The sequence below is a fragment of the Orcinus orca genome, chromosome 10, assembly GCF_937001465.1.
Source record: "Orcinus orca chromosome 10, mOrcOrc1.1, whole genome shotgun sequence".
NCBI lineage: Eukaryota > Metazoa > Chordata > Mammalia > Artiodactyla > Delphinidae > Orcinus > Orcinus orca.
Genome location: NC_064568.1, coordinates 76,097,224 through 76,114,585, shown reverse-complemented (window position 1 = coordinate 76,114,585; position 17,362 = coordinate 76,097,224). Strand labels below are relative to the sequence as shown.

The following is a 17,362-nucleotide window of genomic DNA, read 5'->3' as shown; positions in this document are numbered from 1 at the left end:
TATGGGAACATAGGTATATGTATAACTGATTCACTTTGTTATAAAGCAGAAACTAACACACCATTGTAAAGCAATTATACTCCAATAAAGATGTTAAATAATAATAACATCTAAAAAAAGAAAAAGAAGTAGGAACGTATGCCTTTGACTCCACAATTACACCTCCAGGAATTTACATGAACAACATAGTCACAGAAGAGACAAAACATGTATCCCCAGACACGGTCATTACAGGACTGCTTACGATTGTGAAAAATCTGGAAGCACAAATAGAAAATGGGCTAAGTAAATCTTGCTTCGTATATAACGTCTACTTTTTTAAATAGAAAGATTTTCATCATCTATTATCAAGTTAACAAACAAAACACGCTACAGAGCAGCAGACACACTGTCCATCTGTAGAATTGGACACACATGTATGTGTTTCTATTGAAACACAGATGTTTCATATAGTAGTTGCCAGAATATTGACAGCGGTTATCTCTTGGGGGTGGAATTTGGGGTGAGTTTTATATTCTTCTTTGTTCTCCTCTGTGTTGTCTGAATTGTTACAACAATTGACAGGTCCCTTTTACAAAACACTTTGTTTTTTAAAAGGCAGTGTGCTGGGAAGACAGCAGTGAACAAAACAGACAAAAATTTCCCTCACGGGAAGCTGACGTTCTAAGAACAAAAAATAAAGTAAGACATATATCTGGGTAAGGTGGATATTGGTGCGAGGCAAAAAAGGAGAAAAAGAAATGTATCTAGGGAGAGGAGGCTGATGGTTAGGGAGCGGATTACAACTTATAAAAGGATAGTGTTGCTTGAGCCAAGACCTGAAGGAGGTGAGGGAGCAAGCCATGTGATATATCTGGGAAAGAGTGGTCCAGGCTGAAGAAATAGGCAGTGCAAAGGCCCTGAGGTAGGAATGTGCCTGGTACACGGGAGAAGCATCAAGGAGGCGTGGGTGACCAGAGTGCAGGAGAGTCATAAGAGATGAGGTCAGGCAGGTAACAGGAGACCAGATTATGTAAAACTTTGGCTCTTACTCTGAGTGAGATGAAAGCCACTGAGAGTCTTGTGCAGAAGAATAATCTAGTCAGAAATATTTTTAAAAGACCACCCTGGCTGCTCTGTGAGAATGGAGAGGGAGCAGGGAGCCCATTTAGGAGCCAATGGCAATAACTCAGGTGAGAAAGGATAGAGTGGTTTGGACCAGGTAATAACAACGGAGGTGGTGAGAAGCGGCTGGATCATGGAACTCTCTAGAAGGTAGAACCAATGTGATGTGCTTTTGGATTGGATATAGGCATGAGAGACAGGGAAGAGCTAAGAATTACTTCAAAGTTAGAGTGAAAGAGTCCTTAAATCACTGCCCCACTGACTGGACAATCCCTTCTGCTGAAGCACCCATCCAGTCTCCGCTTGGTGCCCTCCTAAAACAGGCCCCTCACTACCTCACACGGTTGAGTCCGGTAACTGCTGGTAAATCCTTCCTTGGCCGAAGCCTGGTATCCTCCGCCATAGGTCTTATGCTTGCCTTCAGCTTGCCACCTTGAACCATCGTGCGCTTGTCTCATGATATGCCCACCCGAACGACACCCTACGCCTTGGGAAAAACAGGTATCAGGACAGGTACCGGAGGGAAGTTTCAATCGAGAATCTACCAAACTAGGGAATTCCCTGGTGGTCCAGCGGTTAGGACTCCACCCTTTCACTGCCAAGGGCCTGGTTTCAATCCCTGGTTGGGGAATTAAGATCCTGCAGGCCGCGCGGCAAAAAAAAAAAAAAAAAAAACTACAAAACTAGATTTCCTTTTTTGTGTCCAGCACCTTCCAACTGATATTTTGTTTGAACTCAATTCCATCCTACCCCAGAAACTGTCAAATTTACCCTGGCTGTACCTTCTGCAAGATGAAGGCCATCCTGACCTTCTAACCTCCTTCAGCCCCAGCTTCAAAAACCCTAAAGCAGGCCCAGTCTCTGAGGCCCCACTCACCCAGGACGGGAGCTCAGACTTTCCTCTGGTCTGCCCAGATGGAATCAGTGTTATGTCGGTTCCTTCCTCTGATAGCCTCGATCGCAATCTCATACATAGAAGTATAAATATATAAATATATATGGGGATTCTGATCAAATGATTCAGTCCCTATATATAAATTTAGGATTTATATGCCAGCCCCTCTTTGTTCCTGAAAGATTCAGTTTTTTGTTGCTGTTTTTAATCTCACACGAAAGAAGTCCGTTAAAATTAAAACAAAAGACTGTTCAAATGAGTAAAAACCAGAAGCTGATGCCCTCAGGTGTGGCACTGGCATTCCAGTTTAGCTGTTTCTTCCGCTAAAGAGCAGAACAAAGCCTGGTCCCTTTGGGCCATAGATTCTCTTCCTGAAAAAGCGAAGGGGTTAGTCCCTCAGAGCCGGAAGGCAACTCAGACCTGAGTGTGTGATTCTCACTCCACCTGGCGCCTCCTGACTTAGGACCCAGGAGAGAGGAAGTAAAAATGCCCGCTGACCATAAAAAGGCATTTGGACTGCGCTTCCGGGAGTGCAAAGCCGCCGTCGCGTCCATGTCTGATTCTGATAGGCAGATGCCATCATTCCCATTTGACACAGATCAGGAGACTGAGGCTCAGAGGGATTAAATACCTCTGCCAAAGTCAAACCTCAAGGAGCCTGGCCTCCTGTGACTGCCATTCTCACCACGCCCCGCTGCTTCAAATTGTTTACATGCTGGGATTAATAATCCCTCTCCTTGTGGGACACTGGGCTGGGAACCCCTGGAGGGCAGGGCCTTTATTCTATTCATCTTTGTGTCCCCCAGGGCATCAGCATTGTAGGTATCCAATAAATGCTTGCTGGAATTGCTTTGAACTCCACTGAAGCTTTTTTAGAAGTGGGTGGTTAGACTTAATACACCCTGGCTTTAAAAAGAAAAGTCCCCCACACAGCTGCTTTGAAAGTTTAAAGGTTGAGGAAGCCAGGTCTCTGCAGGGGCGAAGGCAAACAGCAGTTTCTGGGGAACAGTGGCAACGCAACCAGCAGGAATCCCAGAGCAGACGACCCCTACTCACTACTGCAGAAAATGTGTCTTGGGCAAGTGGCACCAGCATCCCCTGGCGCTGATTTGAAATGCAGAGTCCCAGGCCCACCCCGGAGCCGCCGAAGCAGAACCTGCATCATAAGCTCTCCGTGCCAAAGTCTGAGAAGCTCTGGGGGGTGGCAGAAACTGCAGAAACCAGGCAGCTCACCAGCTGTGCGCCCTGCAAATGCTCGGGGTGGGGTTTTACTCTGTGCAATGTGGTTTCCAACGCTTGGTTTGTTTCTGGAAAAAGAGCAGTAGGTTTGCTTCTGGCAAATGAGCACACTTGATTAAAATTCTAATTCAATCAGGAAGGCGAGAGAAGGGCCCTCTTCCTTATGGGAAGTCAGATCCTGGAGGGCATAGGTTCCTCCAGATTTCTGAAATTCCATCTAGGTCTCCACCAGGGGACACTGGCAAAGTCTGGAGACGTGTTTGTTTGTCACAACTGGGAAGGATGGTGTTACCGGCATCTAGGAGGAAAGGCCAGGGGTGCTGGCTTCCACCTCGTTGGCCAGTGAATCGGTTTCTGCTCCAATCCAGAGAAAAAGGGTGGATTTACCAAATTTAGGGAGGTCTGGGAGCTTTCGAAAAGAACCATGCCAACCTTTAAAAGCTTATCCTTCACAAGCACGAGAGAAGTTGAAATAAGACTCAAGGAGTAAAGTAAGGCTGGGATAGGTAACTGAGAACAGAAAGAGCAAGGGAAGGAAGAAATGTGGCACCGAAAGGCCAACACCCAGAAAGTACATATAAAAATCTTGTTTATTACACAAAATACTTGCTTATTCATAAGAAAGACTTAAATACTCCCCTTCTCCAAATACATCAGGTTTTTCTCACTTCTCTGTTTTCCAAACCTCTTGAAATGTGGTTATAATGGGAAAAAATAAACTTTTCCCAAAACTATTTTTTAAAGGAATGTGTAAAAGTCACCAGAGATCAGATACCACATCAACAACTCAAGAAAGGAACACCGGAGCTGCCCTTGAACGACTGATTTTGTAACATGCTTCACACTTGCCTCCCCTCCTCCACAGGACTCAGAAGTCACCAATGTAGGTCGGGAAAGGATGGTTCCCTGAGCATCTTGCCCAGGGTCCCACCGCAATCTTCGGGCACTTGTCCTGCCAGGAGCTCAAGGCCTTCTCCAAAACAAGAGAAGGACACCTGAAGGGCCAGGGGAGCTCCCAGGAGTGGGGCAGGCGGGAGAGAGCTGAGAACGAGCCTGGCACGGCAGAGTGTGAAAAGCACCATCATTTCAGATTGAAATGCGAGGGGAGGTCCATTCCTTCCCATAAGTAGGTTGAGCAGAGTAATTCCGTCCTCTGCTGTGTTTGCCAGGCTCAGGGGTGACACAGGCAGGGATGCCTGGTGCATTCAGGATCCCTTTACTGCGCGGCTTCCGCGGATACACAGTCCGGGGGCAGCTCCATCAGTTGCCATCCCGGGCATCCGGCTGCGGCTGCGGCTGCGGCCCCAGGGACGAGGCCAGTTTCGTGAGGGCCCTCGCTATGACGTCCAGGTGGCCATTCATCGTCCGCAACTCCACCAGGATGTCCCCGACGCTGGCTTCCAAGGTCGCGGCGGCGGCGGCGGCGGCGGCGGCGGCGGCGGCGGGCCGGGCGCAGGGCGGCGGGGAAGCGCCCGGGTCCTCCGCGCCCTCCTCCCTGCCTGCCGCGCCCGGGCGCGGGGCGCAGGTAGCCGGCCGATCACGCTCATCCCCGCGGACGCCGGGAGGGGTGGTCGAGGGGCAGCCGGGCAGCCAGTCGACGAGGCGCGGAGCTCCCTCCGGGGAGGAGGCGACCACCGAGTAGAGGCCGGCGCGCCGGGGGGCGCCCGAGCCCGAGGCGGGAGGCGCAGGGGCAGCGGGGAGCGGCGGCAGCAGCGGGGCCAGAACCGAGGGCCCCGGGGAGAACGCCTGGGGCTCGCAGGACGACGAGGGAGAAGGAAGCGCGGTGGTGGAGGGGCCTGGGTCCTCGGAGGAGAGGAACAAGGTGGTCGAAGACTGGGAGTCCAAGGTGCTGGGCTCTGAATCTGTCAAGGAGGAAACGAGAAAGGGTCACTCGGGCATTTATTGAGCGCCAGTTGTATGTCCGGCTCCATGCTAGGTATAAAGGAACTGAGTTAGAAGGTGGAAACTTATTTCCTACCCCTAGATCCGATAAGGAAGAGTGGGTCTCAGGAGCACGGGAATCCCTAGGCAGGGGAGACCATGGAGTCCAGCAAGGCATCCTGGTGGCTAAGGCTCTCTCCTGAGGTCTAGAGAGGGGCACTGCTGGGAAGACAGCAAGGGAGTTCCAGGCAGGGGCGGAAGTTGCAGCCTGTTCGCAGGCAGTCTTGCCAAGGACAGTAGGTCAAGGCTGTGAAAGGAGGACCCCTCCACCCCCCTCAGAAGCAGAAGTGTGTTAAACAGAGGGCTCCCTCCACTGTCCCAGCAAAGCCAAGCTCTCAGGAGGAAGTTGAAAGAGTTTGGGGCCAGGAGCCAGATCTCAGCGCTCTGCCAGAAAAGGCCATGGAACCTCGGGCCAGACCCTTCCCCCCTTGAGGACTTGGTTTCCTATCCCAGTGACCCCTGGGACCCAACCAGGACTGATCAACCTGCCTTCAAAAGTCTCCAGCTTGGGGCTTCCCTGGTGGCGCAGTGGTTGAGAGTCCGCCTGCCGATGCAGGGGACGCGGGTTCGTGCCCCGGTCCGGGAAGATCCCACATGCCGCGGAGCGGCTGGGCCCGCGAGCCATGGCCACTGGGCCTGCGCGTCCGGAGCCTGTGCTCCGCAGCGGGAGAGGCCACAACGGTGAGAGGCCCGCGTAACGCAAAAAAAAAAAAAAAAAAAGTCTTCAGCACGGGTCTAAGTTCACAGGGGGCCGCACTCAAAGACTCTATAAGCCTCCTGCTGTGAGTTCTCCCCTAATCCCCTGAGTCCCCACGTAGAAAGTGGGCAGCAGCTCTTTGCAACTGGGTATGGCAGCAAGGTTTACCAACCTCAGATCAAAGGATCCACCTCAATGCCAATGACCTCAGCTGTTTCGGCCGCCCTGTTCCCGCCTTTGGGTAGACGGCTCGTGCTCACCCTGGAAGCGGTTCTGAGTCTTACTGGAGCCCATTCTCCGAAGGCTTGCTCCCAGCTCCAGCTGGAGTGTCTACTCTTGGCTCTCCTCATTGGCAGTTTGGGTGCCCACCTTTATGCCCTGCCCTTGAGGGGTTCCAAGCCTTTCAAAGGCAGAGCTTGCTCTATTACCTCGGCCTGTTATCTTGGGGAGGTGTGGGTGGGAGAATGACATGACGACAGAGCCGGTGAGTAAACACGTTCCCCATTGCTTGTGAACGTGTGTGCTCTCGCTGCCCCTCATGGGTGAGCTGTTCCGTCATTTGGGAGTTGAGTCTTGCAGAGACTCAGAGCAATCATCTGGCGAGAGTTTGTTCCCTCATCCTGACTTCAACTCAACCACATTCTCACAGTACTCACAGGTCCCAGATGTTCCAATGTCCAGTCGGTATGGTTGTGAATTTGGTCTGATGGGAGCAGAGAAGCAATGGCTCTTCGGGGACCGCAGTTGAGGAGAGCCACCCGTGTGCCCGAAAACTCCTCTGATGGAGATCGCATGGGCACTTTCTGCTATTGGCTTTCACAGAACTGCCTCTCTTCCGCCAGAACTTAAGTTCCTCCGGTTTCTGTGAGGCTCTTCTTTTGTTAACCACGCATCTCTGACACTTCTGGGCACATAACCCTCGTGAGTTGAAAAGAATCAAAGGGAAATCCTACAAACTGTTGGCTCTGCTTTTGCTTGAGCACGATGTTAATAAGCTTCACACACAGCAGACAAGAGGCTGTTATATATAATCGAATAGAAGTCTAACAAGGAAAATGAGATAGAGGCAGGTACCCAAAATGTTCTAGCGCAGTGTTTCCTGAATTTCCATGTGCAGTCCATTCCCCTGGGACATTGTTAAAGGGCAGGTTGTGATTTGGCAAGTCAGGACTGGGGCCAGAGACTCGGCATTTCTAGCCAGCTCCCAGGTCATTGGGTGGGTGCTGCTGGTCTGGGGACCACACCTTGCAGAGCAAAGGTGTAGACCAAATATACAAGGTTGGCAATGAAGCTTAGGGTTCACAATCATAGAAACTAGAGTAACCAGGGGTAGAGGAGCGACCTAGAAGCCTCATATGATCATGAAGATAGTAATAGTAATGATGTGATGACCTCGCCTAGCCATCAGAGGAATAAGAGAGGTGGCCTATTCTACTGTTAGTTTGATGGTTTTCCAGCAAAGCCTTGAACGAGTGAACACTGGCTTAGGGAGGAGTAAAGGGTTCTCAAAGAGGAAAGCCCTTCACTGCTGTTTAAGCTAAAACTTCAAAGATTTCTGCAGTGACCATGCATGAACATGCCTTGCCTTGTCACTGACCTTTAGCAGAAAGTGACTGCTTCTTCCCAAGTCTGTAAGTCAAGGTCTTCTGAGTACTTTCTGTTCAATCCTATTGCTGAGTCAGGCTGAATCATTGCTCGGCTGGTAACTATGTACCTTGAACGGCTGACCTTTTCTATCTTTTTTACACCTACTTGGCATTCCCTATCACCACCACTTAAACCCACCTGCCTGGGCCTAGGCTTTCCCTGGGGGACGCCTGTGGAAGAGGTGAAGTGTGCAGCTGGCTACAGGAACCTGCAATTCGTTTGCAAATAAACCCTTCAGATCATCCCCTAAAACCTGCCCCTCTTGCTACCTTCCCCTTCTCAGTAAGTGACCTTCCCTTTGTTTAGCCAAACACCCAGGACAAACCCTTGACCCATCTCTTTCCCTTACTCCCCACATCCAATCTGCCAGCAGTGGTTATAGCCTCTGCCTTCAAAGTATATCCAGCATCTGATCAATTCTCACTGGCTCAGGCAGTGGTCCAGCTACTGGTGGCTGAGCTGAGACCAGAAAACGGGGCTCCTGAGTTCCAGGTCAGTGCTTCCTCTGCCACACCCAAAAGCTTACTGGATTTGAATGAATCATTTAGAACTCTCCCCTGGCTCTATTGTGTCTCCCCAGCCCTCCTGGCCACCCTCCACCATTTGCCCAGGAAAATTGTTTGCTGAGTCATAGCCTCTTTTTTATATAAGATAATTTATTACATTTACATTTATTCATTAAGTCATTCAACAAATATTTATTGAGCACCTACAATATGCCCAGCAGAATGCTCCACAGTGTACAGAGCCAGACCTAAATCCTGACCTCACTGTGGAGACAGAAATTAATCAAATAATTGCATAAACAGATGTGTAATTGCAACAGTGCTATAAGCATCTAAAAGAAAAGGGAGGGTTTGACCTAATCAAGGAAGATTCCCTGAGGAAATGCTGTTGGAGTGGAGTAAGGATGAGTAGTTAAGTAGGAAGAGGGGAGAATGTTGATGCATGAGCAAGGGCCTGAGGCAGAAGGGAGTGCTGCAAATATGTGGGACTTCCAGAGAAAGCCAGTTTGCTGGGAGTGGAGAGAGCCAGGGGAAGGAAGTGTGAGGTGAGATGAAGCTCAAAAAGGAGAGCAGGCGTCAGGAGATGGAGTGTGTGATAAACACTGCCAGTATTGCTCAATATCCATTTTCTTCCTCTTTTTCAGCTGGTCCATGACCACTTAGAACAAAGATTACATTTTCTAACCTCTCTTCCAACTAGCTCTAGGCTTGTCACTAAATTCTGGGCAGAAAAATGTCAGTAGAAGTGCTATGTACAATTCTTTGTTCCTGTGCCTGGGTTTTGGTTGCAATGGCTGGTGCTCAAGCAGCCCATTTGGACCATGAGGTAGAAACCACATGCTACGGATTATAGAGCAGAGAACTGAGTCCCTGAGAATTTTGAAGAACTGCTATACAAATTCTAGCTGGCTCAACTGTAGCCTTTTTGTATGAGAAAATAAAATCTTATCTATTCAAACTCCTGTTAAATTGGGTTTTCTGTCACTCACAGCCAAACCAAATCCTGATAAACATGGCTTTGCTGAATTTATTAAGGGGTTTTGTCATTATTCTATGAACGATGGAAAGCTTTGAAAAAGTTTTAAACATAAGTGTGTGTGTCTGCATGTGTGTGTGTGTGTGTGTGTGTGTGTGTGTGAGATATGATCAGTTTTGTATTTTGAAAAGTTCACCTGGCTGCATTGGGCAAGAAGTGGACAGAATAGAAGCCAGGGACACAAGTTAGGAGGTTGCCGTTGCAGGTGAGAAATTACAAAATGACAGTGGCTTTTGCTAGGGTGGTAGCTAGAGATGCAGAGAAGTAGACAGCTTCTAGAGACAGCTGGGACCCAGAAACATTAGGATTCACTATCAGCAGGGATGCAGAAGGTGGGGGAAAAGGCATCAGAGAAATGGGTGCACTCCTGGCTGCTGCTTCAGTGCAAGGTTCCAGAAATTCTGGCCACAGAAGGGGAACTTTCCCTTTCTTATGCTCTGGAGTCTGGGTGGCCCCTTCCCAGCCCACACCCAGCCATGCAGCATAGCTCAGCTCTGACACACCTCAGCAGAGGCAGCCCGTGGGAACATTTTCCCAGGAGCCTGGAGGGAGGAGAAACAGGGTAGCTTTGGGCAGGGAACCAGAGAAGCAGAAGTCTCTGGGAAAAGGATGAAACCTGTCTGGGGGAGAAGCATCATCTCTCAGCAGTGCAGCCAGGCCCTGGCCTTTGATGGTTCAGACTTGGCTGGGCCACTGCCCACTTCTTTCAGAACCCCCGGCACACAAAAGGGAGGGCGAGTGTCGGATGAACTAAACCCAGTAATATTCACTCCTTTTATTTTCCAGAAACGTCATGAGACCCACAGGGCAATCTTCTGGTTTTAAGACCTGGTGAGTCACGCCTACAAATACCTCTGACTCAATGTGATCCCAAGCCCTCACCAGGCATCTCCCAGGAACGTGGCTCAGCAGGAGAGCCGGAGCAGGACAGCCTGGCAGGGGAGAGAAGGGCTGGTGTCTCTGGAGGGGGTGAAAAGGGCCGGCTGCAGTACAGACCATGGGATTCCTGACTTGACACTGACGGCTCCCAATAACAGCCAACATTGACCGAGTGCCATCCCCAAGCCACATGCTAAATTCTCTCTTCTAATCTTCATGGAAGACCATGGTGTGGATTCTGTTTGTAATCCATTTTCTTGTGCAGGAAACTGAGGCTCTGTTATGTTAAGTACCCTGCTCACTGTCACAGAGCCAGGATATGAATCCAGGCAGCTAATGCCAAAGGCTATCATGTGTGAAGAAGGGCACACGCTTTACGGAGTTTGCAGGGATGAGACAAGGGCTGAGAAGGAGAGCTAACATTTGTGGAGGGTCTGCTACACTCTAGGCTGATGATTTGTCACCCTGACTGCATATTAAAATCACTTGGGGAACTTTATAAACACTACTGTTGCCCCAGCCAATTAAATCACGGTCTCTGGGGAGGGTGCCCGGGGATCTTATATTTCAAAAGCACCCATTTTATAAGATAACACTAATACACAGCTAGGATTATTCGACAAAAGCAACTTTCATACGTTTTCTTATTTAATCCCAACAGTGGCCTTCTTCCCATTTTCAAACGGAGAAACTGAGGCTCACAGAATTTGGATAGCTTAGACAAAGCCCACAGCCACCGAGACCTGATCGGTACCTGGCTGACCCCCATGCCATTCACGGCGATTCCATTCTCTCTCATATCTGGGCCTCCTCCATTCTGAAAGCGTGTGAACTTTCTTAATGTAAATTTCTTTTGCAATTTGCATCTTTTTTGTTCAAGGGCGAGTACTGTTCAGGCCAGCTGTTGGAGAGTAGCAGTGCAGTCTATAGCTACTGAGTAGAATGGGCTGGCCCAGGGGCCTCTGAAACCATGGCTATGGCTTCATCCAGGCTCTGCTACAGCCAATGGACCAGGACACCTGAAGAGATGCCCAGTAGCCCTGGCCAGGATGTGCCTGCGGACTCTCCCAGAACATCGCCCATTCACTGGAGTCCCTGCCTCTGAGGAGCCACTCTCTGAAGATCAGAAGGCCCAGCCCTGGGGAAATCCTTAGTCTCTGTTTCCAGAAGCATTAGTGACTTCCCAAGGATGACATGGGAAAAGTCATCACCCTTTTACTTCCGTGTGAATTAGCCGAGCCTCTAATTTCCTAGTGGCTGAGGGCTGCGCTAATGAGAAGGGGTGTTCATCATCAATCAACTTAGTAAAAAAGCAGCTGGGAAGGCAGAAGGGCAGCCAGAGACTGATTTGAGCTGCCAAAAGATTCTCCGGCACAAACAGTACTTTTTTTTTTTTTTGCTATACACGGGCCTCTCACTGCTGTGGCCTCTCCCGTTGTGGAGCACAGGCTCCGGACTCGCAGGCTCAGCGGCCATGGCTCACGGGCCCAGCCGCTCCGCGGCATGTGGGATCTTCCCGGACCGGGGCACGAACCCGCGTCCCCTGCATCGGCAGGCGGACTCTCAACCACTGCGCCACCAGGGAAGCCCTATAATTTATTTTTTAAACTAATAGAACCTTTCCTTTTCCTAGCCGACCATCTACCATCTTTTTTGTAGTTTGCTGGCTGAGATGCGGCCCTGGGGTGGGCACTGGGGGAGCCGGGATTTCTCTGAGCCCGGGGCCAGCCTCTCTTACTGGCAGGCCCTGGAAACCTTTTCCTTCCAGCTCCGCCCCATCATGCTGTGGTTCCCCTCTATACAAAATGAGCAAAACAACACTCTTCCCTCCCACGGGCAGGAGATGAGGTGGAATCCTTGCAAATCTGTCAAGTGTTTTAAGGTCCTTGGATTAAAGAATTTACTTGAGAGAAGAAAATACGATTCCAGTGTGGAATTCCACTCGGTGGTCATGTGTTCTGTCCCTCCCGCCACCCAATCTGCCCCCACCCCCGTGTCTTACTTGACTTGGAACAAGGACCGTGAGCTATGAGGGGTTCAAAGCGCCTTTAAGTCACCTCTTGGCCTCTGCTCCTCTTTACCTTTTAATAAATTCTAGTTCTACTCCCGCTTTTCTTCTTCTTCACGCAGCCAAAACCTTCTCTCTCCTAATGTGGGTTATCAGACGAAGAGCCAGCTGGTTGGAGACGGGCCCCCTCCCATCTTGCTCTTTCCTCTTTGTCTCTCATCCCTGCCTCTCCTTTGCCTGTGCTTCCCTTCGCACCCCCTGCTTTGTTTTTTTTTTTTTTTTTTTTTGCGGTACGCGGGCCTCTCACTGTTGTGGCCCCTCCCGTTGCGGAGCACAGGCTCCGGACGCGCAGGCTCAGCGGCCATGGCTCACGGGCCCAGCCGCTCCGCGGCATGTGGCATCTTCCCGGACCGGGGCACGAACCCGTGTCCCCTGCATCGGCAGGCAGACTCTCGACCACTGCGCCACCAGGGAAGCCCCCGCACCCCCTGTTTTTCACATGCCAGACGTTTCGATAAATTGAAACAAATGTGACTCTGAATTCTTGGCTGTAAAATTTGCTTTGTCCTCCTGGACCGGCACCCTCTGAAATGGAGCCTGGTGCCTCCTGGGGAGTGTGGGCCACTGGGCGGTGATGGAGCAGGGCCCGGCTGTCCCCAAGGAGGCTCTTCCCTACTCAGGGCTTCCCGACGTCAGCATCCCACGTGGAATGTGGGAAAACACCCAGGCAGCTGCTAGGGCGGCCGTGAGACAGCGGCCAAGAATGCCCCCGGCCCTGGCCGCAGCTGTGTCCTCAACAGGTGCTGGCGGGCCGCCGGGCATGCCTGCATGTGTCACCCCCTCTTCTGGACACACAGAAACATCCCGGATCAGGGCCACCGACGTGACCTCTCTCCATTCACCCCGCCAGTCCTGAGGCCACAGAGACTCGGGCACAAGACAGTCCCAGGTGACAAAAAGCAGCCCGAGTCACCTTTCCTCTGCTCTACCCTCGCCCTCAGCGTGAGGCCCACTGGACAAATGAGAGCAGCTCCTCCCATGAGAGGCACCTTCCCGGCCTCACTGCAGGGAAGGAGGTGTTTCCAGAGAAGGGCAAGGCTGACCCTTCACTGGCTGGCTCTGATCACGGCTCCAGAGAGGCTGCCACACCACACTTCCTAAGCTTGGGGACAGGACAGAACCAGGCACCTTCCTCCTGCCCCTGGGTCCCCTCTGTCACCCCTCCTGCCTTTCTCTCCTTCACCTGCCCCAGCTTCTCACCTCCTAGAGCCCACCCTCCTCTCAGGGAAAGTTAGTTACCCTGGTGGGGCGCATGCGCGCGTGTGTGTGCGCGCGTGTGTGTGTGCGTGTCTGTGCGCGTGTCTGTGCACATGTGTGTGTCTTGCCTCCTCAACAAGACAAGAGTAGGGACTGTGCCATTACAGCCATACAGCAGCCCCCCAACAGTGGCTGTTTTGGGGTTTTTAATTATTTTTTGCTGTTGTTGGAGTATGGTTGATTTACAACGTTATGTTAGTTTCAGGTGTACAGCAAAGTGAATCAGTTATACATACACATGTATCTACTCTTTTTTAGATTCTTTGCCATATAGGCCATTACACCAACAGTGTTTCACTCATCCCTATGGAAATAAAAACCAAATCAGAAAAACATCACGTGTTAAATCCCGTGTGTATCTGTATATAAAATCTCCTCTCCCAATCCCGTGTGCTTTGGGAAAATAGTATTTACTTGTGTCTTCCTTATCTATATTTTACTCTCTCTCTTTTTTTTTTGTGGTACGCGGGCCTCTCACTGTTGTGACCTCTCCCGTCGCGGAGCACAGGCTCCAGACGCATAGGCCCAGCAGCCATGGCTCACGGGCCCAGCCCCTCTGTGGCATCCTCCCTGACCGGGGCACGAACCCGTGTCCCCTGCATCGGCAGGCGGACTCTCAACCACTGAGCCACCAGGGACGCCCTGCTCTCTTTTATTGTGTTTTACTTTACATTTCCCAAGGCCTGTTAAATGGAGTGCCATGAAAATTCAGCTCCATGACGTAGAAATGCTGGAACATTCGGAGCTGAACAAAGTTAAACAGGACTTTTTGGCATCTTAACACAATAAAGGGCATGGCGATCGTCCACAAGAAAGGTAGAATTCGGGGTTTTCCAAATCTGCTTAACCTCAAGACCCCATCTTTGGAGGAATATTTCAAGGAACCGGCATCGCTTTGGTCAATGCTTCAGTGGACATCAGCTCCTCTCGTGAATGACGTACAGCACCCAGCAAGGATCGTGCACGGGCCAATGCTCATGAAAGACCAACGCCTCTGCCTTCCTTCAAGCCAGAAGAACAGAAATGCCTCATCTCCCAGAACTTCTGACAATTACAGGAGGAAGAAGCCCTTTGGCAAATGAGGGATTTGCTCCGGCCTTTGCGTTTCAGCCTGGGATCATGAGGGAATAGCCAAAGCTCTTCTTTCCACCAGAGGCCCTCACAAAAAGCCAGAGCCCTCCGTTGTTCATCACCGGCAGTACCAGCATCAGGGCAACAGAAGCACTGCAAAGCCTAGAAAGGTCCAGATCTGGCAGTGAGCCGCGATGACTCTTTCAAATACACCTCTTACCCTGGTGCTGGCCGCCTGTTGGACTTGGTCAAACTGCTTTTGAGGCCCCTGGTTAATCAGCGCTCACCTCCTGGCGCCCCAGAGGCTCTCTTTGGTGGCCCATGTGACAAGGTTCTGGGACTTGTGTCCTTCTTCAGGATGCTTCGAACTGCCCTACAGCCTGGACATGGATCCATGAGCCAATTTTGTTTTCTTCAAATCCGGGGGAAGAGAGGCGTGGCCTGCTAGCTTCCTGGGAACGTTGGTGATGTCGGAGAGTCAGGGTAGGGACGGGGGAACTGTCGGGGCCAATCCAAGAGACGGGATCAGGGCATTTGGAGAAGCCAGGCCAGTTCCCACAGGGCACCGACCTGGAAGCTTTGTAAACAGAGCTCACTTGGCAAAGAATCTCTGTGGCCACTGCCATCCACGGCAGCATCGCTGCTGGCAGAGTGTTTACTCCCATCACTTCCTCCTCATTTCCCCCTGACACTGTCCCTACGAAGAAGGATGGGAATTGGGTGAGAATCAGGCAGACGATATCCTCTGGACAACCATCAGGGTTTCTAAGCATCACGCCAAGCCGCTGCCGGCCAGCTCATGTTTCTTCCTCTTCCGCTCCACGGGCATGAGTACCCAGGGAGGCAGCGAAGAAGCACAGCTCAGGAGCTGCCCGGGCTCTGTGAGACAGCATGGTCGCTTTGCAGCTCGGAGCCTCAATGTGTCCATCTGGGACATGAGCACAGTGGTTCCCTCCTGGCTTGTCTCACAGGGCCTCTGAGATGCACGATGGGGAGAGGGGCTTGAGAGAACTAAAGACCAGCCTCCCCTCCATTTCCCCGAAGCCTTCCATTCCTGCACCTCAGCCTCTGTCCCCCATGAAGATCAAATAGAGACTCCCTCTCAGCTAACACATGAGGCCGCAGGAGACCAAAGGTCCCACCTCGTTAGATTCCAATCACAGAATTACACGGTGAGAGTCCCCTGCGCTGCCTTACCTGGGACTACAGATCATATCATAGAAAAGACAGCCCCCGCCCCCTTACCCGCTCTAACTATGCCTGTCTCGTCTTCTCTGCCAAGCTCTTTCCTGGGAAGCTATCAGGACTGCAGCTGAGCACGTGTGGCTTTGACCCTGACAAGACTGAACCCAAGGCGACCCTACCTCCATCTTCCTAACTGGTCCGTATGGCGTGAGACGACAGGACCCCAGGGAAGAGAGAACAGAATGGGTTCATTTCTGCTCCTTCCCCACTCCCCCAAGCCAGCCTCCAGATCGGTGCTTCCAGTTACAGACGCTCTGAAGCTGGTTCCCAGAATATAAGTCACATGGAAGACGGCCAAGTAGAGAAGGTGCCTTTCCCCAGACAGAGGAGCCCTCCGGGGCACCCACAAAGAGCTCAGGATAAGCCCTTCCTGTTTCTGTGCTGCACCTCCTTTATCCTCCTGATGGTAACTCACAAAGCCTTCATCAGCCCCGTCTCAGACTGCAGCATCTGTAGAAGGAGTCCCAGCCCTTCACACACCCTCTCTGTCTGCAGGGACCTGACTGTGGTCATTGTTCTCGGCCTCGTACTTCCCTTCCCTGAAGTCCCAGCAAAACCGCCCGAGCTCAGAGCCTTGGGGTGACACAGGGAAGACACCAAGCTGTAATGTGGGAGGGTGAGGACCCAATAACCAAGACAGGAGAGAAGTGGCGGGGGTGGGGGGGGACACAGGAAAGGGAAGGAAAGGAGAAAAGACAGGAAGGGGTAGGAGAGAAGGGAAGGGAAGGGAAGGAAGAAGATAGGAAGGGAAGGGAAAAGATAGGAAAGGAAAGGAAAGAAAAAAAAAAGAAAAAGAGAAAGGGAGGAACACTTCACCACAAAACCTTCAAAAATGAACTCTCTTCCCCAACAGAGGGATGTAACGGGGAGGAAGGCCACGAAAGGGAGCACAGACAAGTAAATATAAATACAGTTATTTTAGGGCTTAGTGGGGAATAGATGCTGGTGGTCTCCAGCTTCTTCCCGGTGGGTCGGCGCTCATCCCAAGGAGGAAACCTGGGCCATGCCAGCCCTGGCCTTGCGGCCCGACCGGGTGGCCGGCGTGGAACCGCAGGGCGGCCGCAGGGGCGGAGGCTCAGCCGCACCTCAGAAAAGCCGGGGTGTAGGTGTGAACAGCACTGTGATATCTGGCCGAGGAAGGGCTAGTTCTCAAAGCCCCCATTCATGGACCCTACGCGCAGGAGCTGCAAACAGGAAAAAAAATGGTTTCCCAGTCGGCCTCGCAAGGTGGGTTCCTGTTTATTAATCAAAGACCACATCAAGAATGCAGGGTTACAAATGTTCCTTCTCAGGAGCACAGAAGCTGGTGGCTGGATGTAAAAAAACTAAAAATCCCAACCGGTGGACAAAAAGCTGCCGCTAGGGGGGCGGGGCCACCGTGTTAGTTTCCGAAGGAAAATTCTACAAAAGGATGGGGGGGCCAGCAGCAGGCGTCCGTTGCTGAGGGCAATGTGCTCTCCATGGGGCTGGAAACAGGCCTCCTGTTGCCGGAAGCTCTTGGGTGGTGGGGTTAGCGGCTGCCCCGCACCCCCTTTCTTCCTGCTAGCCCCCTCTTCTTCCTTCTGAGCTGGTAGCAGTGAGAAACGCCCAAGGGGATTTTTTTTTTTTAAGATAATTAGCAATTAGTTCCCTGTGGAAATCGGGGAAAATCGAAAGGAGGCCCTTGGAGGAGGTTCAGAGAAATTCATTCACCAGGCAAGGCTGGGCCAGACCAAGAGGGTCCCCCCCCGCCCCCCCGCCCCCGAGGGTCCCCATTCCGCCCATCGGAGACCAGGCT

The 17,362-nt window shown here is 51.5% G+C and overlaps 1 protein-coding gene across 2 annotated transcripts in view; it reads right to left on the bottom strand.

Annotated features, from left to right (window-relative positions):
* Nucleotides 1-3,878: 3,878 nt before the first annotated feature.
* The window catches only part of RUNX2 (RUNX family transcription factor 2), a 220,623-nt gene continuing 207,139 nt past the window's right edge, over nt 3,879-17,362 (bottom strand). For both annotated transcript variants that reach the window (XM_033423884.2, XM_033423887.2), the window contains one exon: nt 3,879-5,100. In XM_033423884.2, the coding sequence (XP_033279775.2) occupies nt 4,499-5,100 (602 nt within the window). In that variant the 3' untranslated portion in view covers nt 3,879-4,498. The remainder of the gene's footprint in view (nt 5,101-17,362) is intronic.